At 60.1% G+C, this 24,813-nt stretch overlaps 1 protein-coding gene across 6 annotated transcripts in view; it reads right to left on the bottom strand.

Moving 5' to 3' along the window:
- The window catches only part of si:ch211-63p21.1 (uncharacterized), a 133,996-nt gene that overhangs the window by 49,986 nt on the left and 59,197 nt on the right, over nucleotides 1-24,813 (bottom strand). For 3 of the 6 annotated variants that reach the window (XM_063060424.1, XM_063060422.1, XM_063060425.1), the window contains 2 exons: nucleotides 10,047-10,218; nucleotides 7,286-8,231 (listed from right to left, as the gene is read on the bottom strand). In XM_063060424.1, the coding sequence (XP_062916494.1) occupies nucleotides 8,016-8,231; nucleotides 10,047-10,218 (388 nt within the window). In that variant the 3' untranslated portion in view covers nucleotides 7,286-8,015. Of the gene's footprint in view, nucleotides 1-7,285; nucleotides 8,232-10,046; nucleotides 10,219-24,813 lie in introns of those variants that run through there. The other 3 variants (XR_010019489.1, XM_063060426.1, XM_063060423.1) reach the window with 1 other exon arrangement.

The following is a 24,813-nucleotide window of genomic DNA, read 5'->3' as shown; positions in this document are numbered from 1 at the left end:
GGTGGTGAGGGTGGGGTGGTGAGGATGGGGGTGGTGAGGATGGGGGGTGAGGATGGGGGGTGAGGATGGGGCGGGTGAGGATGGGGCGGGTGAGGAAGGGGGGTGAGGATGGGGGTGCGGATGGGGGGGTGAGGATGGGGGGGTGAGGATGGGGGTGAGGATGGGGGGTGAGGATGGGAATGGTGAATATGGGGTGAGGATGGGGGTGGGGTAGTGAGGATGGGGGTGGTGAGGATGGGGGATGAGGATGGGGAGGTGTGGATGGGGTGGGTGAGGATGGGGCGGGTGAGGATGGGGCGGGTGAGGATGGGGTGAGGTTGGGGGTTGAGGATGGGGGTGAGGATGGGGTAAGATGAGGGTGAGAATGGGGGTGAGGATGGGGGTGAGGATGGGTATGTGAGGATGGGGTGGTGAGGATGGGGGTGGTGAGGATGGGGATGGTGACGATGGAGGGGTGGGGATGGGGATGGTGAGGATGGGGGTGGGGATGGGGGGTGAGGCTAGGGGGTTGGGGATGGGGGGTGAGGCTGGGGGGTGAGGATAGGGTCAGGAAGGGGTGAGGATGGGGGTGAGGATGGGGGTGAGGATGGGTGGTGAGGATGGGGGTGAGGATGGGGGTGAGGATGGGGTGGTGAGGATGGGCATGGTGAATATGGGGTGAGGATGGGGGTGGGTGGTGAGGATGGGGGTGGGTGGTGAGGATGGGGGTGGTGAGGATGGGGGGTGAGGATGGGGATGAGGATGGGGGGTGAGGATGGGGGGGTGAGGATGGGGGTGAGGATGTGGAGGTGAGGATGGGGTGGGTGAGGATGGGGCGGGTGAGGATGGGGGTGAGGATGGGGGGTGAGGATGGGGGATGTGGATGGGGTAAGATGAGGGTGAGAATGGGGGTGAGGATGGGGGGTGAGGATGGGTGTGAGGATGGGGATGTGAGGATGGGGTGGTGAGGATGGAGTGGTGAGGATGGGGGTGAGGATGGGGGTGGTGAGGATGGGGATGGTGAGGATGGAGGGGTGGGGATGGGGATGGTGAGAATGGGGGGGTGGGGATGGGTCGTGAGGCTGGGGGTGAAGATGGGGGGTGAGGATGGGAGGGTGAGGATGGGAGGGTGAGGATGGGGGGTGAGGTTGGGGGTGAGGTTGGGGGGTGAGGTTGGGGGTGAGGTTGGGGGGTGAGGATGGGGGTGAGGATGAGGGTGAGGATGGGGGGTGAGGTTGGCAGGTGAGGATGGGGGGTGAGGATATGGGTGAGGATGGGTGTGAGGATGGGGGTGTGAGGATGGAGTGGTGAGGATGGGGGTGGGGTGGTGAGGGTGGGGTGGTGAGGATGGGGGTGGTGAGGATGGGGGGTGAGGATGGGGGGTTAGGATGGGGCGGGTGAGGATGGGGGGTGAGGATGGGGTGATGAGGATGGGGTGGTGAGGATGGGGTGGTGAGGATGGGGCGGGTGAGGATGGGGCGGGTGAGGATGGGGGTGAGGATGGGGTGATGAGGATGGGGTGGTGAGGATGGGGTGGTGAGGATGGGGGTGAGGATGGGGGTGAGGATGGGGGGTGAGGATCGGGGTGAGGATGGGGGGTGAGGATGGGGGTGAGGATGGGGTTGAGGATGGGGGGTGAGGTTGGGGGGTGAGGTTGGGGGGTGAGGTTGGGGGGTGAGGATGGGGTGGTGAGGATGAGGGTGAGGATGAGGGTGAGAATGGGGGGGTGAGGATGGGGGTGAGGATGGGGGGTGAGGATGGGGTGATGAGGATGGGGTGGTGAGGATGGGGGTTGAGGATGGGGGTGAGGAGGGGGGTGAGGATGGGGATGAGGATGGGGATGAGGATGGCGTGGTGAGGATGAGGGTGAGGATGAGGGTGAGAATGGGGGGTGGTGAGGATGGGGGGCTGAGGATAGTGGGTGAGGATGGGGGTGGTGAGGATGGGGGTGGTGAAGATAGGGGTGGTGAAGATAGGGGTGGTGGGGATGGGGTGGTGAGGATGGGGTGGTGAGGATGTGAGGATTGGTGGTGAGGATGCGGGGTGGAGAGAATCGGGGGTGAGGATAGTGGGTGAGGATGGGGTGATGAGGATGGGGTGATGAGGATGGGGGTGATGAGGATGGGGGGTGATGAGGATGGGGGTGGTGAGGATGGGGGGTGGTGAGTATGGGGGGTGAGGATAGTGGGTGAGGATGGGGTGATGAGGATGGGGGGTGGTGAGGATGAGGGTGGTGAGGATGGGGGTTGGTGAGGATGGGGGGCAAGGATAGTGGGTGAGGATGGGGTGATGAGGATGGGGGGTGATGAGGATGGGGGTGGTGAGGATGGGGGGTGGTGAGGATGGGGGGTGAGGATGGGGGGTGAGGATAGTGGGTGAGGATGGGGTGATGAGGATGGGGGGTGGTGAGGATGGGGGTTAGTGAGGATGGGGGGCGAGGATAGTGGGTGAGGATGGGGTGATGAGGATGGGGGGTGATGAGGATGGGGGGTGGAGAGGATGGGGGGCGAGGATAATGGGTGAGGATGGGGTGATGAGAATGGGGGTGGTGAGGATGGGAGCTGGGATCCAGTCCCTGGCAAAGTGTCAGGGGACGTGTGATGGTCCGTGGTCTCAGTGAGAGGGTGGGACACGGTCGGGGACGTGTGATGGTCCGTGGTCTCAGAGAGGGGTGGGACACGGTCAGGGGACGTGTGATGGTCCGCAGTCTCAGAGAGGGGGTGGGGGAGAAGAGACACTGTCAGGGGACGTGTGACGGTCTGTGGTCTCAGAGACGGGGCGGGACACGGTCAGGGGACATGTGAAAGTCCGTGGTCTCAGAGAGGGGAGGGATATGGTCAGGGAACGTGTGATGGTCCGTGGTCTCAGAGAGGGGGTGGGGGAGATGGGACACTGTCAGGGGACGTGTGATGGTCGGTGGTCTCGGAGAGGTGGGTGGGACACGGTCAGGGGACGTGTGATGGTCCGTGGTCTCAGAGAGGGGGTGGGACACGGTCAAGGGACGTGTGATGGTCGGTGGTCTCAGAGAGGGGTTGGGACACGGTCAAGGGACGTGTGATGGTCTGTGGTCTCAGAGAGGGGGTGGGACGCGGTCAAGGGACATGTGATGGTCCGTGGTCTCAGAGAGGGGGTGGGGGACGTGGGACCGTGTTCAGACTCTGGGTGCTTGCCACTCCCCCTCCCTCCCCCCTCCCTCATGCTTCCTTTCTCTGTAACAGGCAGAGGATCAGCAGTAGCCCCAGGGGGATGAAGACAATAGAGGTGACGAAGAAGCAGCTGACGTTGTCCCGTGGGCCGTGGGGACAGTGTAGGGCGGGGGTCCGGAGCTCGGGGCCCAGTGACACCCCCCCCTGCTCGGCCGCAGACCCGCTCCACTCAGCTGCAGCGGACGGATCTGAGAGACGCTCTCCTGGGGTCAGGGAGTGGGGGGCGGGGGTCAAAGTGTGAGGGTGAGGGTCAGAGACGGAGAGTGAGCAGGGGAGGGGGTAGTGAGTGGGAGAGAGGGAGGGAGAAACTGATGAGTGGAGAGCGGGAGGAATTGACTGGGAGGGAGGGAGAAAGGAGAGGGAAGAAGAAAGAGATGAAGAGTGAGATAAGGGCCGAGAGCGGCAGGTTGCACACCCCTGCAGGGGTGGTGAGGATGGGGGTGAGGATGGGGGGGGTGAGGATGGGGGTGAGGATGGGGTGAGGATGGGGGTGAGGATGGGGTGAGGATGGGGGTGAGGATGGGGGTGAGGATGGGGGTGAGGATGGGGGGTGGTGAGGATGGGGTGGTGAGGATGGGGGTGAGGATGGGGGTGAGGATGGGGGGTGAGGATGGGGTGGTGAGAATGGGGGGTGGTGAGAATGGGGGGTGGTGAGGATGGGGTGGTGAGGATGGGGGTGAGGATTGGGGTGAGGATGGGGTGAGGATGGGGGTGAGGATGGGGGTGAGGATGGGGGTGAGGATGGGGGGTGGTGAGGATGGGGTGGTGAGGATGGGGGTGAGGATGGGGGTGAGGATGGGGGGTGAGGATGGGGTGGTGAGAATGGGGGGTGGTGAGAATGGGGGGTGGTGAGGATGGGGTGGTGAGGATGGGGGTGAGGATTGGGGGTGAGGATGGGGGGTGGTGAGGATGGGGGTGAGGATGGGGGTGTGAGGATTGGGTGGTGAGGATGGAGTGGTGAGGATGGGGGTGGGGTGGTGAGGGTGGGGTGGTGAGGATGGGGGTGGTGAGGATGGGGGGTGAGGATGGGGGGTGAGGATGGGGGGTGAGGATGGGGGGTGAGGATGGGGCGGGTGAGGATGGGGGGTGAGGATGGGGTGGTGAGGATGGGGTGGTGAGGATGGGGTGGTGAGGATGGGGGTGAGGATGGGGGGTGAGGATGGGGGTGAGGATGGGGGGTGAGGATGGGGGTGAGGATGGGGGGTGAGGTTGGGGGGTGAGGATGGGGTGGTGAGGATGAGGGGGGTGAGGATGGGGGGTGAGGATGGGGGGTGAGGATGGGGGGTGAGGATGGGGTGATGAGGATGGGATGGTGAGGATGGGGGGTGAGGATGGGGGCTGAGGATGGGGGTGAGGATGGGGATGAGGATGGCGTGGTGAGGATGAGGGTGAGGATGAGGGTGAGAATGGGGGGTGGTGAGGATGGGGGGCTGAGGATAGTGGGTGAGGATGGGGGTGGTGAGGATGGGGGTGGTGAAGATAGGGGTGGTGGGGATGGGGTGGTGAGGATGGGGTGGTGAGGATGTGAGGATTGGTGGTGAGGATGGGGGGTGGAGAGAATCGGGGGTGAGGATAGTGGGTGAGGATGGGGTGATGAGGATGGGGGGTGATGAGGATGGGGGTGGTGAGGATGGGGGGTGAGGATAGTGGGTGAGGATGGGGTGATGAGGATGGGGGGTGGTGAGGATGGGGGTGGTGAGGATGGGGGTTGGTGAGGATGGGGGTTGGTGAGGATGGGGGCGAGGATAGTGGGTGAGGATGGGGTGATGAGGATGGGGGTGATGAGGATGGGGGTGGTGAGGATGGGGGGTGGTGAGGATGGGGCGTGAGGATAGTGGGTGAGGATGGGGTGATGAGGATGGGGGGTGGTGAGGATGGGGGTTGGTGAGGATGGGGGTTGGTGAGTATAGTGGGTGAGGATGGGGTGATGAGGATGGGGGGTGATGAGGATGGGGGGTGGAGAGGATGGGGGGCGAGGATAGTGGGTGAGGATGGGGTGATGAGGATGGGGGTGGTGAGGATGGGAGCTGGGATCCAGTCCCTGGCAAAGTGTCAGGGGACGTGTGATGGTCCGTGGTCTCAGTGAGAGGGTGGGACACGGTCGGGGACGTGTGATGGTCCGTGGTCTCAGAGAGGGGTGGGACACGGTCAGGGGACGTGTGATGGTCCGCAGTCTCAGAGAGGGGGTGGGGGAGAAGAGACACTGTCAGGGGACGTGTGACGGTCTGTGGTCTCAGAGACGGGGCGGGACACGGTCAGGGGACATGTGAAAGTCCGTGGTCTCAGAGAGGGGAGGGATATGGTCAGGGAACGTGTGATGGTCCGTGGTCTCAGAGAGGGGGTGGGGGAGATGGGACACTGTCAGGGGACGTGTGAAGGTCTGTGGTCTCAGAGAGGGGGTGGGGGAGATGGGACACTGTCAGGGGAGGTGTGAAGGTCCGTGGTCTCGGGGGGGGGTGGGACACGGTCAGGGGACGTGTGATGGTCCATGGTCTCAGAGAGGGGTGGGACACGGTCAGGGGACGTGTGATGGTCCGTGGTCTCAGAGAGGGGAGGGATATGGTCAGGGGACATGTGATTGTCCGTGTTCTCAGAGAGGTGGTGGGGGAGATGGGACACTGTCAGGGGACGTGTGAAGGACCGTGCTCTCAAAGAGAGGGTGGGACACGGTCAGGGGACGGGTGATGGTCCGTGGACTCAGAGAGGGGGAAGGACACGGCCACGGGACATGTGATGGTCCGCAGTCTCAGAGACGGGGTGGGGAGGGTCGGGACACGGTCAGGGGTCATGTGATTGTACATGTTCTCAGAGAGGGGGTTGGACACGGTCAGGGGACGTGTGATGGTCCGTGGTCTCAGTGAGAGGGTGGGACACGGTCAGGGGACGTGTGATGGTCCGTGTTCTCAGAGAGGGGTGGGACACGGTCAGGGAACGTGTGATGGTCCGTGGTCTCAGAGAGGGGATTGGACACGGTCAGAGTACGTGTGATGGTCCGTGGTCTCAGAGAGGGGGTGTGGAGGGATGGGACACGGTCAGAGGACGTGTGATGGTCCGTAGTCTCAGAGATGGGGTGGGACACTGTCAGGGGACGTGTGATGGTCCATGGTCTCAGATAGGGGTGGGACACGGTCAGGGGACATGTGATGGTCCGTGGTCTCAGAGATGGGGTGGGACAAGGTCAGGTGACGTGTGATGGTCCATGGTCTCAGATAGGGGGCGAGACACAGTCAGGGGATGTGTGACGGTCCGTGGTCTCAGAGAGGTGGTGGGGATATGGTCAGGGGACATATGACGGTCCGTGGTCTCAGAGAGGGGTGGGCAGACGGGACACGGTCAGGGGACGATTGATGGTCCGTGGTCTCAGAGAGAGGAGGGACATGGTCAGGGGACGTGTGACGGTCCGTGGTCTCAGAGATGGGGTGGGACAAGGTCAGGTGACGTGTGATGGTCCATGGTCTCAGATAGGGGGCGAGACACAGTCAGGGGACGTGTGACGGTCCGTGGTCTCAGAGAGGTGGTGGGGATATGGTCAGGGGACATATGACGGTCCGTGGTCTCAGAGAGGGGTGGGCAGACGGGACACGGTCAGGGGACGATTGATGGTCCGTGGTCTCAGAGAGGGGGTTGGACATGGTCAGGATCGTGTGATGGTCCATGGTCTCAGAGAGGGGGTGGGACACGGTCAGGGGATGTGTGATGGTACGTGGTCTCAGAGAGGAGGTGTGGAGGGATGGGACACGGTAAGGGGACGTGTGATGGTCCGTGGTCTCAGAGATGGGGTAGGACACCGTCAGGGGACGTGTGATGGTCCGCGGTCTCAGAGTAGGAGTGGGAGAGACGGGACACTGTCAGAGGACGTGTGATGGTCCTTGGTCTCAGAGCGGGATGACACACAGTCAGGGGACATGTGATGGTCCGTGGTCTCAGAGAGGGGGTGGGGGAGATGGGACACTGTCAGGGGACGTGTGAAGGTCTGTGGTCTCAGAGAGGGGGTGGGGGAGATGGGACACTGTCAGGGGACGTGTGATGGTCCGCGGTCTCAGAGTAGGAGTGGGAGAGACGGGACACTGTCAGAGGACGTGTGATGGTCCTTGGTCTCAGAGCGGGATGACACACAGTCAGGGGAAATGTGATGGTCCGTGGTTTCAGAGAGGGGAGGGACATGGTCAGGGGACGTGTGATGGTCCGTGGTCTCAGAGAGGGGATTGGACACGGTCAGAGTACGTGTGATGGTCCGTGGTCTCAGAGAGGGAGTGTGGAGGGATGGGACACGGTCAGAGGACGTGTGATGGTCCGTAGTCTCAGAGATGGGGTGGGACACTGTCAGGGGACGTGTGATGGTCCATGGTCTCAGATAGGGGTGGGACACGGTCAGGGGACATGTGATGGTCCGTGGTCTCAGAGATGGGGTGGGACAAGGTCAGGTGACGTGTGATGGTCCATGGTCTCAGATAGGGGGCGAGACACAGTCAGGGGACGTGTGACGGTCCGTGGTCTCAGAGAGGTGGTGGGGATATGGTCAGGGGACATATGACAGTCCGTGGTCTCAGAGAGGGGTGGGCAGACGGGACACGGTCAGGGGACGATTGATGGTCCGTGGTCTCAGAGAGAGGAGGGACATGGTCAGGGGACGTGTGACGGTCCGTGGTCTCAGAGAAGGGTGGGCAGACGGGACACGGTCAGGGGACGATTGATGGTCCGTGGTCTCAGAGAGGGGGTGGGACATGGTCATGGGACGTGTGACGGTCCGTGGTCTCAGAGAGGAGGTGGGGGACGTGGGACCGAGTTCAGACTCTGGGTGCTTGCCACTCCCCCTCCCTCCCCCCTCCCTCATGCTTCCTTTCTCTGTAACAGGCAGAGGATCAGCAGCAGCCCCAGGGGGATGAAGACAATAGAGGTGACGAAGAAGCAGCTGACGTTGTCCCGTGGGCTGTGGGGACAGTGTAGGGCGGGGGTCCGGAGCTCGGGGCCCAGTGACACCCCCACCCTGCTCGGCCGCAGACCCGCTCCACTCAGCTGCAGCGGACGGATCTGAGAGACGCTCTCCTGGGGTCAGGGAGTGGGGGGCGGGGGTCAAAGTGTGAGGGTGAGGGTCAGAGACGGAGAGTGAGCAGGGGAGGGGGTAGTGAGTGGGAGGGAGGGAGGGAGAGACTGATAAGTGGAGAGCGGGAGGAATTGAGTGGGAGGGAGGGAGAAAGGAGAGGGAAGAAGAAAGAGATGAAGAGTGAGATAAGGGCCGAGAGCGGCAGGTTGCACACCCCTGCAGGGGTGGTGAGCATGGGGGTGAGGATGGGGGGGTGAGGATGGGGGTGAGGATGGGGGTGAGGATGGGGTGGTGAGAATGGGGGGTGGTGAGGATGGGGGTGGGTGGTGAGGATGGGGGTGAGGATGGGGGTGAGGATGGGGGGTGAGGATGGGGGGTGAGGATGGGGGGTGAGGATGGGGGTGAGGATGGGGTGGTGAGAATGGGGGGTGGTGAGGATGGGGTGGTGAGGATGGGGGTGAGGATTGGGGGTGAGGATGGGGGGTGGTGAGGATTGGGGGTGAGGATAGTGGGTGAGGATGTGGGGGTGAGGATGGGGTGGTGAGGATGGGGGTGAGGATGGGGGTGAGGATGGGGGGTGAGGATGGGTGTGAGGATGGGTGGTGAGGATGGGTGTGAGGATGGGTGTTAAGGATGGGGGTGACGATGGGGAGTGAGAATAGGGGTGAGGATTAGGGGTGGTGAGGATGGGTGGTGAGAATGGGGTTTGAGGATGAGGGTGAGGATGGGTGGTGAGGATGGGGGGGTGAGGATAGTGGGTGAGGATGTGGGGGTGAGGATGGGGGCGAGGATGGGGGTGAGGATGGGAGGTGAGGATGGGAGGTGAGGACGGGGGGTGAGGGGTGTGAGGATGGGTGTTGAGGATGGGGGTGACGATGGGGAGTGAGAATGGGGGTGAGGATGGGTGGTGAGAATGGAGTGTGGTGAGGATGGGGTTTGAGGATGGGGGTGAGGATGGGTGGTGAGGATGGGGGGTGGGGAGAGGGTGGTGAGGATGTGAGGATTGGTGGTGAGGATGGGGGGGCGAGGATAGTGGGTGAGGATGGGGTGATGAGGATGGGGGTGGTGAGGATGGGAGCTTGGATCCAGTCCCTGGCAAAGTGTCAGCTTTTTTTCTCCCTCTCCGCTGTCCTGCACCGCTCCAACTCCTTCCCTCACCCACTCTCGGTATTTTAATTCTTTCTCTGTCCTTCTCCCTTTTTACCCATCTCTCTATCCTTGCCAGCAACATTTCTCTCTCCCCTTCCCTTCTTCCAGAACCCACTCCCCCATCCCGAACCCAGTCCATCGCCCCGTGCCTCTCCCCATCCCACCCCGTCCCTCTCTCCGTCTATCCCCGTCCCTCCCTATCTCTCCCCGTCCCTCCCCATCTCATCCCATCCCTCTCCCCATCTCTCCTCTGTCCTCCTCCCCATCCCACCCTGTCTTTCTCCCCATCCCCCCGTCCCTCTCCCCGTCTCATCCCGTCCCTCTCCCTGTCTCTCCCCATCCCTCCCCATCCCACCCCGTCCCTCCCCATCTCTCCCCATCTCATCCCGTCCCGCTCCCCATCCCTCCTCTGTCCCCGTCCCCATCTCACCCCATCCCTCTCAATCACTCCCGTCCATCTCACCCCACCCCACAATCTCACTTCTCCCATCCCTATACTCTCCATCCCTCTCCCCGTCTTTCCCCCAGCCCTCTCTCCCCACTGATCCTCTCTTCCCATGACTGTCTCTCCACTCTCCCTCTCCCCACACCGTCTATTTCCTCATTTCTCCCCGTCCCTCCTCCCCCATTGTCTCCCCTCTCTCGCCCTGCAGTGTAGCAGCCCCTACCTCTGTGATGGCTCGGGACATGCGCTGGGGACTGAGCTGCACGTTACAGTGCTGTTGTCTGTGCCGGTTACGACTCGAGTCGTCCTCGCTCTCTGTCGTGTCCTGCTGTACCAGCCTCGGCCGCCGCCGTCTCCTCGAGCTGGACCGGTGTGGGAGCTCGGATGCTCTTAGTCTGTGGGGCCCAAAGAGCATGAGGGTGACGAGGGTGTGGCTCTCCTCCCCACCTCCCTCCCTCAGCACCTCCGTCCCTCACAGAACACAGAACCCCGTCTCTGTATCAGAGTCTGACCAGCTCCCGTGGATCCAGGGCACTGAATCTCCTCCCACAGTCACTCTACAATGTGTGTGTGTAAAAGTGAGAGAGTGAGAGGGTGTGTGTGCGAGACTGGTTGTATGTGTGTACGAGAGAGGGTGTGTGCGTATGTGAGACGGTGTGTGTGCGTGTGCAAGACAGTGTGTGAGAGGGAGTTTGTGTGCGAGAGCGTGTGTTTATGTGTGTGAGAGAGGGAGTCGAGAGGGTGCGTGTGAGTGAGAGGGTGCATCAGTGTGTGAGAGGGGACACATCAGTGTGTGAGAGAGAGTGCGTATGTTTGCGAGAGAGAGAGTACGTAAGTGTGAAAGAGGGGCTGTGAGGGGTGTGTGAGTGAGACGGTGCATCAGTGTGTGAGAGGGGACACATCAGTGTGTGAGAGAGGATACGTCAATGTGTGAGAGAGAGAGTGCGTAAGTGTGCGAGAGAGAGAGTGTGTAAGTGTGAAAGAGGGGCTGTGAGGGGTGTGTGAGTGAAACGGTGCATCAGTGTGTGAGAGAGTGTGTCAGTGTGTGCAAGGGAAAGAGGGTATGTGTGCGAGAGAGAGAGTGTGTCTCTGAGAGAAAGGGTTTGTGTCTATGTGGGAGAGAGGAAGGTGTGAGAGTGAGGATGTGTGTATGAGGGATAGAGGGAGTATGTGTGCAAGAGCATTTGTTTATGACACAGACGTAGCTGTGTTTGTGTGTGAGAGAGAGATGATGTGTGTGAGAGAGAGAGAGGGAGTGATTCAGACGGCACGTGCAAGAGAGGGAGTGATGCAAAGGGTGCGTGCGAGAGAGGGAGTGATGCAGAAGGTGCGCGCGAGAGAGAGAGTAATGCAGAGGGTGCGTGCGAGAGAGGGAGTGATTCAATGGTTGCGTGCGAGAGAGGGAGTGATTCAGAGGGTGTGTGCCAGAGAGGGTGTGTGCAAGAGAGGGAGTGATTCAGAGGGTGTGTGCGAGGGAGGGAGTGATTCAGACGGTGTGTGCCAGAGAGGGAGTGATTCAGAGAGTGCGTGCGAGAGGGGGAGTGATTCAGAGGGTGCGTGCGAGAGGGGGAGTGATTCAGAGGGTGCGTGCGAGAGTGGGAGTGATTCAGAGGGTGTGTACGAGAGGGGGAGTGATTCAGAGAGTGCGTGCGAGAGAGGGAGTGATTCAGTGGTTGCGTGCGAGAGAGGGAGTGATTCAGAGGCTGTATGCGAGAGAGGCAGTGATTCAGAGGGTGTGTGCGAGAGAGGGAGTGATTTAGACAGTGTGTGCGAGAGAGGGAGTGATTCAGAGAGTGCGCTCAAGAGAGGGAGTGGTTCAGAGGGTGTGTGCGAGACAGGGAGTGATTCAGAGCGTGCGCGCGAGAGAAGGAGTGATTCAGGGGGTGTGTGCGAGAGGGGGAGTGATTCAGAGGGTGCGTGCGAGAGGGGGAGTGATTCAGAGGGTGCGTGCGAGAGGGGGAGTGATTCAGAGGGTGTGTGCGAGAGGGGGAGTGATTCAGAGGGTGCGTGCGAGAGAGGGAGTCATTGCAGAGGGTGGTTGCAGGAGAGGGAGTGATTCCGAGAGTGCGTGCGAGAGAGGGAGTGATTCAGTGGTTGCGTGCGAGAGAGGGAGTGATTCAGAGGGTGTGTGCCGGAGAGGGTGTGTGCAAGAGAGGGAGTGATTCAGAGGGTGTGTGCGAGAGAGGGAGTGATTCAGAGGGTGTGTGCGAGAGAGGGAGTGATTCAGAGGGTGCGTGCGAGAGGGGGAGTGATTCAGAGGGTGTGTGCGGGAGGGGGAGTGATTCAGAGGGTGCGTGCGAGAGGGGGAGTGATTCAGAGGGTGTGTGCGAGAGAAGGAGTGATTCAGAGGGTGCGTGCGAGAGGGGGAGTGATTCAGAGGGTGCGTGCGAGAGAGGGAGTCATGCAGAGGGTGCGCGCGAGAGAGGGAGTGATTCAGAGGGTGCGTGCGAGAGAGGGAGTGATTCAGAGGGTGGTTGCAGGAGACGGAGTGATTCAGAGGGTGCGTGCGAGAGAGGGAGTGATTCAGAGGCTGTGTGCGAGAGAGGGAGTGATTCAGAGGGTGTGTGCGAGAGAGGGAGAGATTCAGAGGGTGTGTGCGAGGGAGGGAGTGATTCAGAGGGTGTGTGCCAGAGAGGGTGTGTGCAAGAGAGGGAGTGATTCAGAGGGTGTGTGCGAGGGAGGGAGTGATTCAGACGGTGTGTGCCAGAGAGGGAGAGATTCAGAGGGTGTGTGCGAGAGGGGGAGTGATTCAGAGGGTGCGTGCGAGAGGGGGAGTGATTCAGACGGTGTGTGCGAGAGAGGGCGTGATTCAGAGGCTGTGTGCGAGAGAGGGAGTGATTCAGAGGGTGTGTGCGAGGGAGGGAGTGATTCAGAGGGTGTGTGCGAGAGAGGGAGTGATTCAGAGGGTGTGTGCAAGAGAGGGAGTGATTCAGAGGGTGTGTGCGAGGGAGGGAGTGATTCAGAGGGTGTGTGCGAGAGAGGGAGAGATTCAGAGGGTGTGTGCGAAAGAGGGAGAGATTCAGAGGGTGTGTGCGAGAGGGGAAATGATTCAGAGGGTGCGCGCGAGAGAGGGAGTGATTCAGAGGCTGTGTGCGAGAGAGGGAGTGATTCAGAGGGTGTGTGCGAGAGAGGGAGTGATTTAGACAGTGTGTGCGAGAGAGGGAGTGATTCAGAGCGTGCGCGCAACAGAGGGAGTGATTCAGAGGGTGCGTGCAAGAGGGGGAGTGATTCAGAGGGTGTGTGCGAGAGAGGGAGTGATTCAGAGGGTGCGTGCGAGAGGGGGAGTGATTCAGAGGGTGTGTGCAAGAGAGGGAGTGATTCAGAAGGTGTGTGCGAGGGAGGGAGTGATTCAGACGGTGTGTGCCAGAGAGGGAGTGATTCAGAGGGTGCGTGCGAGAGAGGGAGTGATTCAGAGGGTGGTTGCAGGAGAGGGAGTGATTCAGAGGGTGCGTGCGAGAGAGGGAGTGATTCAGAGGGTGCGTGCGAGAGGGGGAGTGATTCAGAGGGTGTGTGCGAGAGAGGGAGTGATTCAGAGGGTGCGTGCGAGAGGGGGAGTGATTCAGAGGGTGCGCGCGAAAGAGGGAGTGATTCAGAGGGTGCGTGCGAGAGAGGGAGTGATTCAGAGGGTGGTTGCAGGAGAGGGAGTGATTCCGAGAGTGCGTGCAAGAGAGGGAGTGATTCAGAGGGTGTGTGCGAGAGGGGGAGTGATTCAGAGGGTGTGTGCGAGAGAGGGAGTGATTTAGACAGTGTGTGCGAGAGAGGGAGTGATTCAGAGAGTGCGCTCTAGAGAGGGAGTGGTTCAGAGGGTGTGTGCGAGACAGGGAGTGATTCAGAGCGTACGCGCGAGACAAGGACTGATTCAGAGGATGTGTGCGAGAGGGGGAGTGATTCAGAGGGTGTGTGCGAGAGAGGGAGTGATTCAGAGAGTGCGCGCGAGAGGGGGAGTGATTCAGTGGTTGCGTGCGAGAGAGGGAGTGATTCTGAGGGTGTGTGCAAGAGAGGGAGTGATTCAGCGGGTGTGTGCGAGAGAGGGAGTGATTCAGAGGGTGTGTGCGAGGGAGGGAGTGATACAGACGGTGTGTGCCAGAGAGGGAGAGATTCAGAGGGTGTGTGCGGGAGGGGGAGTGATTCAGAGGGTGCGTGCGAGAGGGGGAATGATTCAGAGGGTGTGTGCGAGAGAACGAGTGATTCAGAGGGTGCATGCGAGAGGGGGAGTGATTCAGAGGGTGCGTGCGAGAGAGGGAGTCATGCAGAGGGTGCGCGCGAGAGAGGGAGTGATTCAGAGGGTGCGTGCGAGAGAGGGAGTGATTCAGAGGGTGGTTGCAGGAGACGGAGTGATTCCGAGAGTGCGTGCGAGAGAGGGAGTGATTCAGTGGTTGCGTGCGAGAGAGGGAGTGATTCAGAGGGTGTGTGCCAGAGAGGGGGAGTGATTCAGAGGGTGCGTGCGAGAGGGGGAGTGATTCAGAGGCTGTGTGCGAGAGAGGGAGTGATTCAGAGGGTGTGTGCAAGAGAGGGAGTGATTCAGAGGGTGTGTGCGAGGGAGGGAGTGATTAAGAGGGTGTGTGCCAGAGAGGGTGTGTGCAAGAGAGGGAGTGATTCAGAGGGTGTGTGCGAGGGAGGGAGTGATTCAGACGGTGTGTGCCAAGAGGGAGAGATTCAGAGGGTGTGTGCGAGAGGGGGAGTGATTCAGAGGGTGCGTGCGAGAGGGGGAGTGATTCAGACGGTGTGTGCGAGAGAGGGCGTGATTCAGAGGCTGTGTGCGAGAGAGGGAGTGATTCAGAGGGTGTGTGCGAGAGAGGGAGTGATTCAGAGGGTGTGTGCGAGAGAGGGAGTGATTCAGAGGGTGTGTGCGAGAGAGGGAGTGATTCAGAGGGTGTGTGCGAGGGAGGGAGTGATTCAGAGGGTGTGTGCCAGAGAGGGTGTGTGCAAGAGAGGGAGTGATTCAGAGGGTGTGTGCGAGGGAGGGAGTGATTCAGACGGTGTGTGCCAGAGAGGGAGAGATTCAGAGGGTGTGTGCGAGAGGGGGAGTGATTCAGAGGGTGCGTGCGAGAGGGGGAGTGATTCAGACGGTGTGTGCGAGAGAGGGCGTGATTCAGAGGCTGTGTGCAAGAGAGGGAGTGATTCAGAGGGTGTGTGCGAGGGAGGGAGTGATTCAGAGGGTGTGTGCGAGAGAGGGAGTGATTCAGAGGGTGTGTGCAAGAGAGGGAGTGATTCAGAGGGTGTGTGCGAGGGAGGGAGTGATTCAGACGGTGTGTGCCAGAGAGGGAGAGATTCAGAGGGTGTGTGCGAAAGAGGGAGAGATTCAGAGGGTGTGTGCGAGAGGGGAAATGATTCAGAGGGTGCGCGCGAGAGAGGGAGTGATTCAGAGGCTGTGTGCGAGAGAGGGAGTGATTCAGAGGGTGTGTGCGAGAGAGGGAGTGATTTAGACAGTGTGTGCGAGAGAGGGAGTGATTCAGAGCGTGCGCGCAACAGAGGGAGTGATTCAGAGGGTGCGTGCAAGAGGGGGAGTGATTCAGAGGGTGTGTGCGAGAGAGGGAGTGATTCAGAGGGTGCGTGCGAGAGGGGGAGTGATTCAGAGGGTGTGTGCCAGAGAGGGTGTGTGCAAGAGAGGGAGTGATTCAGAAGGTGTGTGCGAGGGAGGGAGTGATTCAGACGGTGTGTGCCAGAGAGGGAGTGATTCAGAGGGTGCGTGCGAGAGAGGGAGTGATTCAGAGGGTGGTTGCAGGAGAGGGAGTGATTCAGAGGGTGCGTGCGAGAGGGGGAGTGATTCAGAGGGTGCGTGCGAGAGAGGGAGTGATTCAGAGGGTGTGTGCGAGAGGGGGAGTGATTCAGAGGGTGCGTGCGAGAGGGGGAGTGATTCAGAGGGTGCGCGCGAGAGAGGGAGTGATTCAGAGGGTGCGTGCGAGAGAGGGAGTGATTCAGAGGGTGGTTGCAGGAGAGGGAGTGATTCCGAGAGTGCGTGCAAGAGAGGGAGTGATTCAGAGGGTGTGTGCGAGAGGGGGAGTGATTCAGAGGGTGTGTGCGAGAGAGGGAGTGATTTAGACAGTGTGTGCGAGAGAGGGAGTGATTCAGAGAGTGCGCTCAAGAGAGGGAGTGGTTCAGAGGGTGTGTGCGAGACAGGGAGTGATTCAGAGCGTACGCGCGAGACAAGGAGTGATTCAGAGGATGTGTGCGAGAGGGGGAGTGATTCAGAGGGTGTGTGCGAGAGAGGGAGTGATTCAGAGAGTGCGAGCGAGAGGGGGAGTGATTCAGAGGTTGCGTGCGAGAGGGGGAGTGATTCAGAGGGTGGTTGCAGGAGACGGAGTGATTCCGAGGGTGTGTGCGAGAGAGGGAGTGATTCAGAGGGTGTGTGCGAGGGAGGGAGTGATACAGACGGTGTGTGCCAGAGAGGGAGAGATTCAGAGGGTGTGTGCGGGAGGGGGAGTGATTCAGAGGGTGCGTGCGAGAGGGGGAATGATTCAGAGGGTGTGTGCGAGAGAAGGAGTGATTCAGAGGGTGCATGCGAGAGGGGGAGTGATTCAGAGGGTGTGTGCGAGAGAGGGAGTGATTCAGAGAGTGCGCGCGAGAGAGGGAGTGATTCAGAGGGTGCGTGCGAGAGGGGGAGTGATTCAGAGGGTGGTTGCAGGAGACGGAGTGATTCCGAGAGTGCGTGCGAGAGAGGGAGTGATTCAGTGGTTGCGTGCGAGAGAGGGAGTGATTCAGAGGGTGTGTGCCAGAGAGGGGGAGTGATTCAGAGGGTGCGTGCGAGAGAGGGAGTGATTCAGAGGCTGTGTGCGAGAGAGGGAGTGATTCAGAGGGTGTGTGCGAGGGAGGGAGTGATTCAGAGGGTGTGTGCCAGAGAGGGTGTGTGCAAGAGAGGGAGTGATTCAGAGGGTGTGTGCGAGGGAGGGAGTGATTCAGACGGTGTGTGCCAGAGAGGGAGAGATTCAGAGGGTGTGTGCGAGAGGGGGAGTGATTCAGAGGGTGCGTGCGAGAGGGGGAGTGATTCAGACGGTGTGTGCGAGAGAGGGCGTGATTCAGAGGCTGTGTGCGAGAGAGGGAGTGATTCAGAGGGTGTGTGCGAGAGAGGGAGTGATTCAGAGGGTGTGTGCGAGAGAGGGAGTGATTCAGAGGGTGTGTGCGAGAGAGGGAGTGATTCAGAGGGTGTGTGCGAGGGAGGGAGTGATTCAGACGGTGTGTGCCAGAGAGGGAGAGATTCAGAGGGTGTGTGCGAAAGAGGGAGAGATTCAGAGGGTGTGTGCGAGAGGGGAAATGATTCAGAGGGTGCGCGCGAGAGAGGGAGTGATTCAGAGGCTGTGTGCGAGAGAGGGAGTGATTCAGAGGGTGTGTGCGAGAGAGGGAGTGATTTAGACAGTGTGTGCGAGAGAGGGAGTGATTCAGAGCGTGCGCGCAACAGAGGGAGTGATTCAGAGGGTGCGTGCAAGAGAGGGAGTGATTCAGAGGGTGTGTGCGAGAGAGGGAGTGATTCAGAGGGTGCGTGCGAGAGGGGGAGTGATTCAGAGGGTGTGTGCCAGAGAGGGTGTGTGCAAGAGAGGGAGTGATTCAGAAGGTGTGTGCGAGGGAGGGAGTGATTCAGACGGTGTGTGCCAGAGAGGGAGAGATTCAGAGGTGTGTGCGAGAGGGGGAGTGATTCAGAGGGTGCGTGCGAGAGGGGGAGTGATTCAGAGGGTGTGTGCGAGAGGGGGAGTGATTCAGAGGGTGCGTGCGAGAGGGGGAGTGATTCAGAGGGTGCGCGCGAAAGAGGGAGTGATTCAGAGGGTGCGTGCGAGAGAGGGAGTGATTCAGAGGGTGGTTGCAGGAGAGGGAGTGATTCCGAGAGTGCGTGCAAGAGAGGGAGTGATTCAGAGGGTGTGTGCGAGAGGGGGAGTGATTCAGAGGGTGTGTGCGAGAGAGGGAGTGATTTAGACAGTGTGTGCGAGAGAGGGAGTGATTCAGAGAGTGCGCTCAAGAGAGGGAGTGGTTCAGAGGGTGTGTGCGAGACAGGGAGTGATTCAGAGGGTGCGTGCGAGAGGGGGAGTGATTCAGAGGGTGTGTGCGAGAGGGGGAGTGATTCAGAGGGTGTGTGCGAGAGAGGGAGTGATTCAGAGAGTGCGCGCGAGAGGGGGAGTGATTCAGAGAGTGCGCGCGAGAGGGGGAGTGATTCAGAGGGTGCGCGCGAGAGGGGGAGTGATTCAGACGGTGCGTGCGAGTGAGGGAGTGATTCAGAGGGTGCGTGCGAGAGAGGGAGTCATTGCAGAGGTTGGTTGCAGGAGAGGGAGTGATTCCGAGAGTGCGTGCGAGAGAGGGAGTGATTCAGTGGTTGCGTGCGAGAGAGGGAGTGATTCAGAGGGTGTGTGCCGGTGAGGGTGTGTGCAAGAGAGGGAGTGATTCAGAGGGTGTGTGCGAGAGAGGGAGTGATTCAGAGGGTGTGTGCGAGGGAGGGAGTGATTCAGACGGTGTGTGCCAGAGAGGGAGAGATTCAGAGGGTGTGTGCGGGAGGGGGAGTGATTCAGAGGGTGCGTGCGAGAGGGGGAGTGATTCAGAGGGTGTGTGCGAGAGAAGGAGTGATTCAGAGAGTGCGTGCGAGAGGGGGAGTGATTCAGAGGGTGCGTGCGAGAGAGGGAGTGATTCAGAGGGTGCGTGCGAGAGAGGGAGTGATTCAGAGGGTGCGTGCGAGAGAGGGAGTGATTCAGAGAGTGCGTGCGAGAGAGGGAGTGATTCAGTGGTTGCGTGCGAGAGAGGGAGTGATTCAGAGGCTGTGTGCCAGAGAGGGTGTGTGAAAGAGAGGGAGTGATTCAGAGGGCTTGTGCGAGAGAGGGAGTGATTCAGAGGGTGTGTGCGAGAGAGGGAGTGATTCAGAGGGTGCGTGCGAGAGAGGGAGTGATTCAGAGGGTGCGTGCGAGAGAGGGAGTGATTCAGAGTGTGCGCGCGAGAGAGGGAGTGATTCAGACGGTGTGTGCGAGAGAGGGAGTGATTCAGAGGGTGTGTGCGAGAGAGGGAGTGATTCAGAGGGTGCGTGCGAGAGAGGGAGTGATTCAGAGGGTGTGTGCGAGAGGGGGAGTGATTCAGAGGGTGCGTGCGAGAGAGGGAGTGATTCAGAGGGTGGTTGCAGGAGAGGGAGTGATTCAGAGAGTGCGTGCGAGAGAGGGAGTGATTCAGAGGGTGTGTGCGAGAGAGGGAGTGATTCAGAGGGTGCGTGCGAGAGAGGGAGTGATTCAGAGGGTGCGCGCGAGAGGGGGAGTGATTCAGACGGTGCACGCGAGAGAGGGAGTGATTCAGAGGGTGTGTGCGAGTGAGGGAGTGATTCAGAGGGTGCGTGCGAGAGAGGGAGTCATTCAGAGGGTGCGCGCGAGAGAGGGAGTGATTCAGAGGATGCGTGCGAGAGAGGGAGTGATTCAGAGGGTGGTTGCAGGAGAGGGAGTGATTCAGAGAGTGCGTGCGAGAGAGGGAGTGATTCAGACGGTGTGTGCCAGAGAGGGAGAGATTCAGAGGGTGTGTGCGAAAGAGGGAGAGATTCAGAGGGTGTGTGCGAGAGGGGAAATGATTCAGAGGGTGCGCGCGAGAGAGGGAGTGATTCAGAGGGTGTGTGCGAGAGAGGGAGTGATTCAGAGGGTGTGTGCGAGAGAGGGAGTGATTTAGACAGTGTGTGCGAGAGAGGGAGTGATTCAGAGCGTGCGTGCGAGAGAGGGAGTGATTCAGAGTGTGGGTGCGAGAGAGGGAGTGATTCAGAGGGTGTGTGCGAGAGAGGGAGTGATTCAGAGGGTGCGTGCGAGAGAGGGAGTGATTCAGAGGGTGTGTGCCAGAGAGGGTGTGTGCAAGAGAGGGAGTGATTCAGAGGGTGTGTGCGAGGGAGGGAGTGATTCAGACGGTGTGTGCAGAGAGGGAGTGATTCAGAGGTGTGTGCGAGAGAGGGAGTGATTCAGAGGGTGCGTGCGAGAGGGGGAGTGATTCAGAGGGTGCGCGCGAGAGAGGGAGTGATTCAGAGGGTGCGTGCGAGAGAGGGAGTGATTCAGAGGGTGGTTGCAGGAGAGGGAGTGATTCCGAGAGTGCGTGCAAGAGAGGGAGAGATTCAGAGGGTGTGTGCGAGAGGGGGAGTGATTCAGAGGGTGTGTGCGAGAGAGGGAGTGATTTAGACAGTGTGTGCGAGAGAGGGAGTGATTCAGAGAGTGCGCTCAGAGAGGGAGTGATTCAGAGGGTGTGTGCGAGACAGGGAGTGATTCAGAGCGTGCGCGCGAGAGGGAGTGATTCAGAGGATGTGTGCGAGAGGGGAGTGATTCAGAGGGTGTGTGCGAGAGAGGGAGTGATTCAGAGGGTGCGCGCGAGAGAGGGAGTGATTAGAGAGAGAGAGAGGGAGTGATTCAGAGGGTGCGTGCGAGAGAGGGAGTGATTCAGACGGTGCGTGCGAGTGAGGGAGTGATTCAGAGGGTGCGTGCGAGAGAGGGAGTGATTGCAGAGGGTGGTGCGAGAGAGGGAGTGATTCAGAGGGTGCGTGCGAGAGAGGGAGTGATTCAGAGGGTGCGTGCGAGAGAGGGAGTGATTCAGAGGGTGTGTGCGGTGAGGGTGTGTGCAGAGAGGGAGTGATTCAGAGGGTGCGTGCGAGAGAGGGAGTGATTCAGAGGGTGTGTGCGGGAGGGGGAGTGATTCAGAGGGTGCGTGCGAGGAGGGAGTGATTCAGAGGGTGCGTGCGAGAGAGGGAGTGATTCAGACGGTGCGTGCGAGAGAGGGAGTGATTCAGAGGGTGGTGTGCGTGCGAGAGGGGAGTGATGTGCAGAGGGTGTGCGAGAGGGGGAGTGAGTTCAGACGGTGTGTGCCAGAGAGGGAGAGATTCAGAGGGTGTGTGCGAGAGGGGGAGTGATTCAGAGGGTGCGTGCGAGAGAGGGAGTGATTCAGAGGGTGTGTGCGAGAGAGGGAGTGATTCAGAGGGTGTGTGCGAGAGAGGGAGTGATTCAGAGGGTGTGTGCGAGAGAGGGAGTGATTCAGAGAGTGCGTGCGAGAGAGGGAGTGATTCAGAGGGTGTGTGCGAGAGGAGGGAGTGATTCAGAGGGTGTGTGCGAGAGAGGGAGTGATTCAGAGGGTGCGCGCGAGAGAGGGAGTGATTCAGAGGGTGTGTGCGAGAGAGGGAGTGATTCAGAGGGTGCGTGCGAGAGAGGGAGTGATTCAGAGGGTGTGTGCGAGAGAGGGAGTGATTCAGAGGGTGCGTGCGAGAGAGGGAGTGATTCAGAGGGTGCGTGCAAGAGAGGGAGTGATTCAGAGGGTGCGTGCGAGAGAGGGAGTGATTCAGAGGGTGTGTGCGAGAGAGGGAGTGATTCAGAGAGTGCGTGCGAGAGAGGGAGTGATTCAGACAGTGTGTGCGAGAGAGGGAGTGATTCAGAGGGTGCGTGCGAGAGAGGGAGTGATTCAGAGGGTGTGTGCGAGAGAGGGAGTGATTCAGAGGGTGCGTGCGAGAGAGGGAGTGATTCAGAGGGTGCGTGCGAGAGAGGGAGTGATTCAGAGAGTGCGCGCGAGAGAGGGAGTGATTCAGAGGGTGGTTGCAGGAGACGGAGTGATTCCGAGAGTGCGTGCGAGAGAGGGAGTGATTCAGTGGTTGCGTGCGAGAGAGGGAGTGATTCAGAGGGTGTGTGCCAGAGAGGGTGTGTGCAAGAGAGGGAGTGATTCAGAGGGTGTGTGCGAGGGAGGGAGTGATTCAGAGGGTGTGTGCGAGAGGGGGAGTGATTCAGAGGGTGCGTGCGAGAGAGGGAGTGATTCAGAGGGTGCGTGCGAGAGAGGGAGTGATTCAGAGGGTGTGTGCGAGAGAGGGAGTGATTCAGAGGGTGTGTGCGAGAGAGGGAGTGATTCAGAGGGTGTGTGCGAGAGAGGGAGTGATTCAGAGGGTGTGTGCGAGAGAGGGAGTGATTCAGAGGGTGTGTGCGAGAGAGGGAGTGATTCAGAGTGCCAGAGAGGGAGTGATTCAGAGGGTGCGTGCGAGAGAGGGAGTGTGATTGCAGAGGGTGCGTGCGAGAGAGGGAGTGATTCAGATTGCAGAGGGTGTGTGTGCGAGAGAGGGAGTGATTCAGAGGGTGTGTGCGAGAGAGGGAGTGATTCAGAGGGTGTGTGCGAGAGAGGGAGTGATTCAGAGGGTGTGTGCGAGAGAGGGTGTGTGCAAGAGAGGGAGTGATTCAGAGGGTGCGTGCGAGAGAGGGAGTGATTCAGAGGGTGCGTGCGAGAGGGGGAGTGATTCAGAGGGTGCGTGCGAGAGAGGGAGTGATTCAGAGGGTGCGTGCGAGAGAGGGAGTGATTCAGAGGGTGCGTGCGAGAGAGGGAGTGATTCAGAGGGTGTGTGCGAGAGAGGGAGTGATTCAGAGGGTGCGTGCGAGAGAGGGAGTGATTCAGAGGGTGTGTGCGAGAGAGGGAGTGATTCAGAGGGTGCGTGCGAGAGAGGGAGTGATTCAGAGGGTGTGTGCGAGAGAGGGAGTGATTCAGAGGGTGTGTGCGAGAGAGGGAGTGATTCAGAGGGTGTGTGCGAGAGAGGGAGTGATTCAGAGGGTGTGTGCGAGAGAGGGAGTGATTCAGAGGGTGCGTGCGAGAGAGGGAGTGATTCAGAGGGTGCGTGCGAGAGAGGGAGTGATTCAGAGGGTGCGTGCGAGAGAGGGAGTGATTCAGAGGGTGTGTGCGAGAGAGGGAGTGATTCAGAGGGTGCGTGCAAGAGAGGGAGTGATTCAGAGGTGGGCGGAGGAGAGGATTCAGAGGTGTGTGCGAGAGAGGGAGTGATTCAGAGGGTGTGTGCGAGAGAGGGAGTGATTCAGAGGGTGTGTGCGCAAGAGAGGGAGTGATTCAGAGGGTGTGTGCGAGAGAGGGAGTGATTCAGAGGGTGTGTGCAAGAGAGGGAGTGATTCAGAGGGTGTGTGCGAGAGAGGGAGTGATGCAGAGGCTGCACGCGAGAGAGGGCGTGATTCAGAGGGCGCGCGCGAGAGAGGGAGTGATTCAGAGGGTGCGTGCGAGAGGGGGAGTGATTCAGAGGGTGCGCACGAGAGAGGGAGTGATTCAGTGGCTGTGTGCGAGAGAGGGAGTGATTCAGAGCGTGCGCGCAAGAGAGGGAGTGTGCAAGAGAGGGAGTGATTCAGAGGGTGTGTGCGAGAGAGGGAGTGATTCAGAGGGTGCGTGCGAGAGAGGGAGTGATTCAGAGGTTGCGTGCGAAGGAGGGAGTGATTCAGTGTGTGCGTGCGAGAGAGGGAGTGATTCAGTGGGTGCGTGCGAGAGAGGGAGTGATTCAGAGGGTGCGTGCGAGAGAGGGAGTGATTCAGAGGGTGCGTGCGAGAGAGGGAGTGATTCAGAGGGTGCGTGCGAGAGAGGGAGTGATTCAGAGGTTTCGTGCGAGAGAGGGAGATATTCAGAGGGTGTGTGCCAGAGAGGGTGTGTGCAAGAGAGGGAGTGATGCAGACGGTGCGTGCGAGAGCGGGAGTGATGCAGCGGGTGCGTGCGAGAGAGGGTGTGATTCAGACCGTGCGTGCGAGAGAGGGAGTGATGCAGACGGTGCGTGCGAGAGAGGGAGTGATGCAGCGGGTGCGTGCGAGACAGGGAGTGATGCAGAGGGTGCGTGCGAGAGAGGGAGTGATGCAGAGGGTGCGTGCGAGAGAGGGAGTGATGCAGCGGGTGCGTGCGAGAGAGGGTGTGATTCAGACGGTGCGTGCGAGAGAGGGAGTGATGCAGACGGTGCGTGCGAGAGAGGGAGTGATGCAGAGGGTGCGTGCGAGACAGGGAGTGATTCAGAGGGTGAGTGCGAGAGAGGGAGTGATTCAGAGGGTGGTTGCAGGAGAGGGAGTGATTCAGAGAGTGCGTGCGAGAGAGGGAGTGATTCAGAGGGTGTGTGCCAGAGAGGGAGTGTGCAAGAGAGGGAGTGATTCAGAGGGTGTGTGCAAGGGAGGGAGTGATTCAGACGGTGCGTGCGACAGAGGGAGTGATGCAGAGGGTGCGTGCGAGAGAGGGAGTCATGCAGAGGGTGCGTGCGAGAGAGGGAGTCATGCAGAGGGTGCATGCGAGAGAGGGAGTGATTCAGACGGTGCGTGCGAGAGGGAGTGATTCAGACGGTGCGTGCGAGAGAGGGAGTGATTCAGAGGGTGGTCGCAGGAGAGGGAGTGATTCAGAGGGTGTATGCCACAGAGGGGGTGATTCAGAGGGTGCGCGCGAGAGAGGGAGTGATTCAGAGGGTGCGTGCGAGAGAGGGAGTCATGCAGAGGGTGCGTGCGAGAGAGGGTGTGTGCAAGAGAGGGAGTGATTCAGAGGGTGTGTGCGAGAGAGGGAGTGATTCAGAGGGTGCGTGCGAGAGAGGGAGTGATTCAGAGGGTGCGTTCGAGAGAGGGAGTGATTCAGTGGGTGCGTGCGAGAGAGGGAGTGACGCAGAGGGTGCGTGCGAGAGAGGGAGTGATGCAGCAGGTGCGTGCGAGAGACGGTGTGTGCAAGAGAGGGAGTGATTCAGAGGGTGTGTGCGAGAGAGGGAGTGATTCAGAGGGAGCGTGCGAGAGAGGGAGTGATTCAGAGGGTGCGTTCGAGAGAGGGAGTGATTCAGTGGGTGCGTGCGAGAGAGGGAGTGACGCAGAGGGTGCGTGCGAGAGAGGGAGTGATGCAGCGGGTGCGTGCGAGAGAGGGAGTGATTCAGAGGGTGCGTGCGAGAGAGGGAGTGATTCAGAGGTTGCGTGCGAGAGAGGGAGATATTCAGAGGGTGTGTGCGAGAGAGGGTGTGTGCAAGAGAGGGAGTGATTCAGAGGGTGTGTGCGAGAGAGGGAGTGATTCAGAGGGTGTGTGCGAGGGAGGGATTCAGAGGGTGTATGCGAGGGAGGGAGTGATTCAGACGGTGCGTGCGACAGAGGGAGTGATGCAGAGGGTGCGCGCGAGAGAGGGAGTCATGCAGTGGGAGCGTGCAAGAGAGGGAGTGATTCAGACTGTGCGTGCGAGAGAGGGAGTGATGCAGACGGTGCGTGCGAGAGAGGGAGTGATGCAGAGGGTGCGTGTGAGAGCGGGAGTGATGCAGCGGGTGC

Source organism: Mobula hypostoma, chromosome 10, assembly GCF_963921235.1.
Source record: "Mobula hypostoma chromosome 10, sMobHyp1.1, whole genome shotgun sequence".
NCBI classification, from domain to species: Eukaryota; Metazoa; Chordata; class Chondrichthyes; order Myliobatiformes; family Myliobatidae; genus Mobula; species Mobula hypostoma.
The sequence above is the reverse complement of the archived record's forward strand: the minus strand, read 5'-3'. Positions and strand labels throughout refer to the sequence as shown.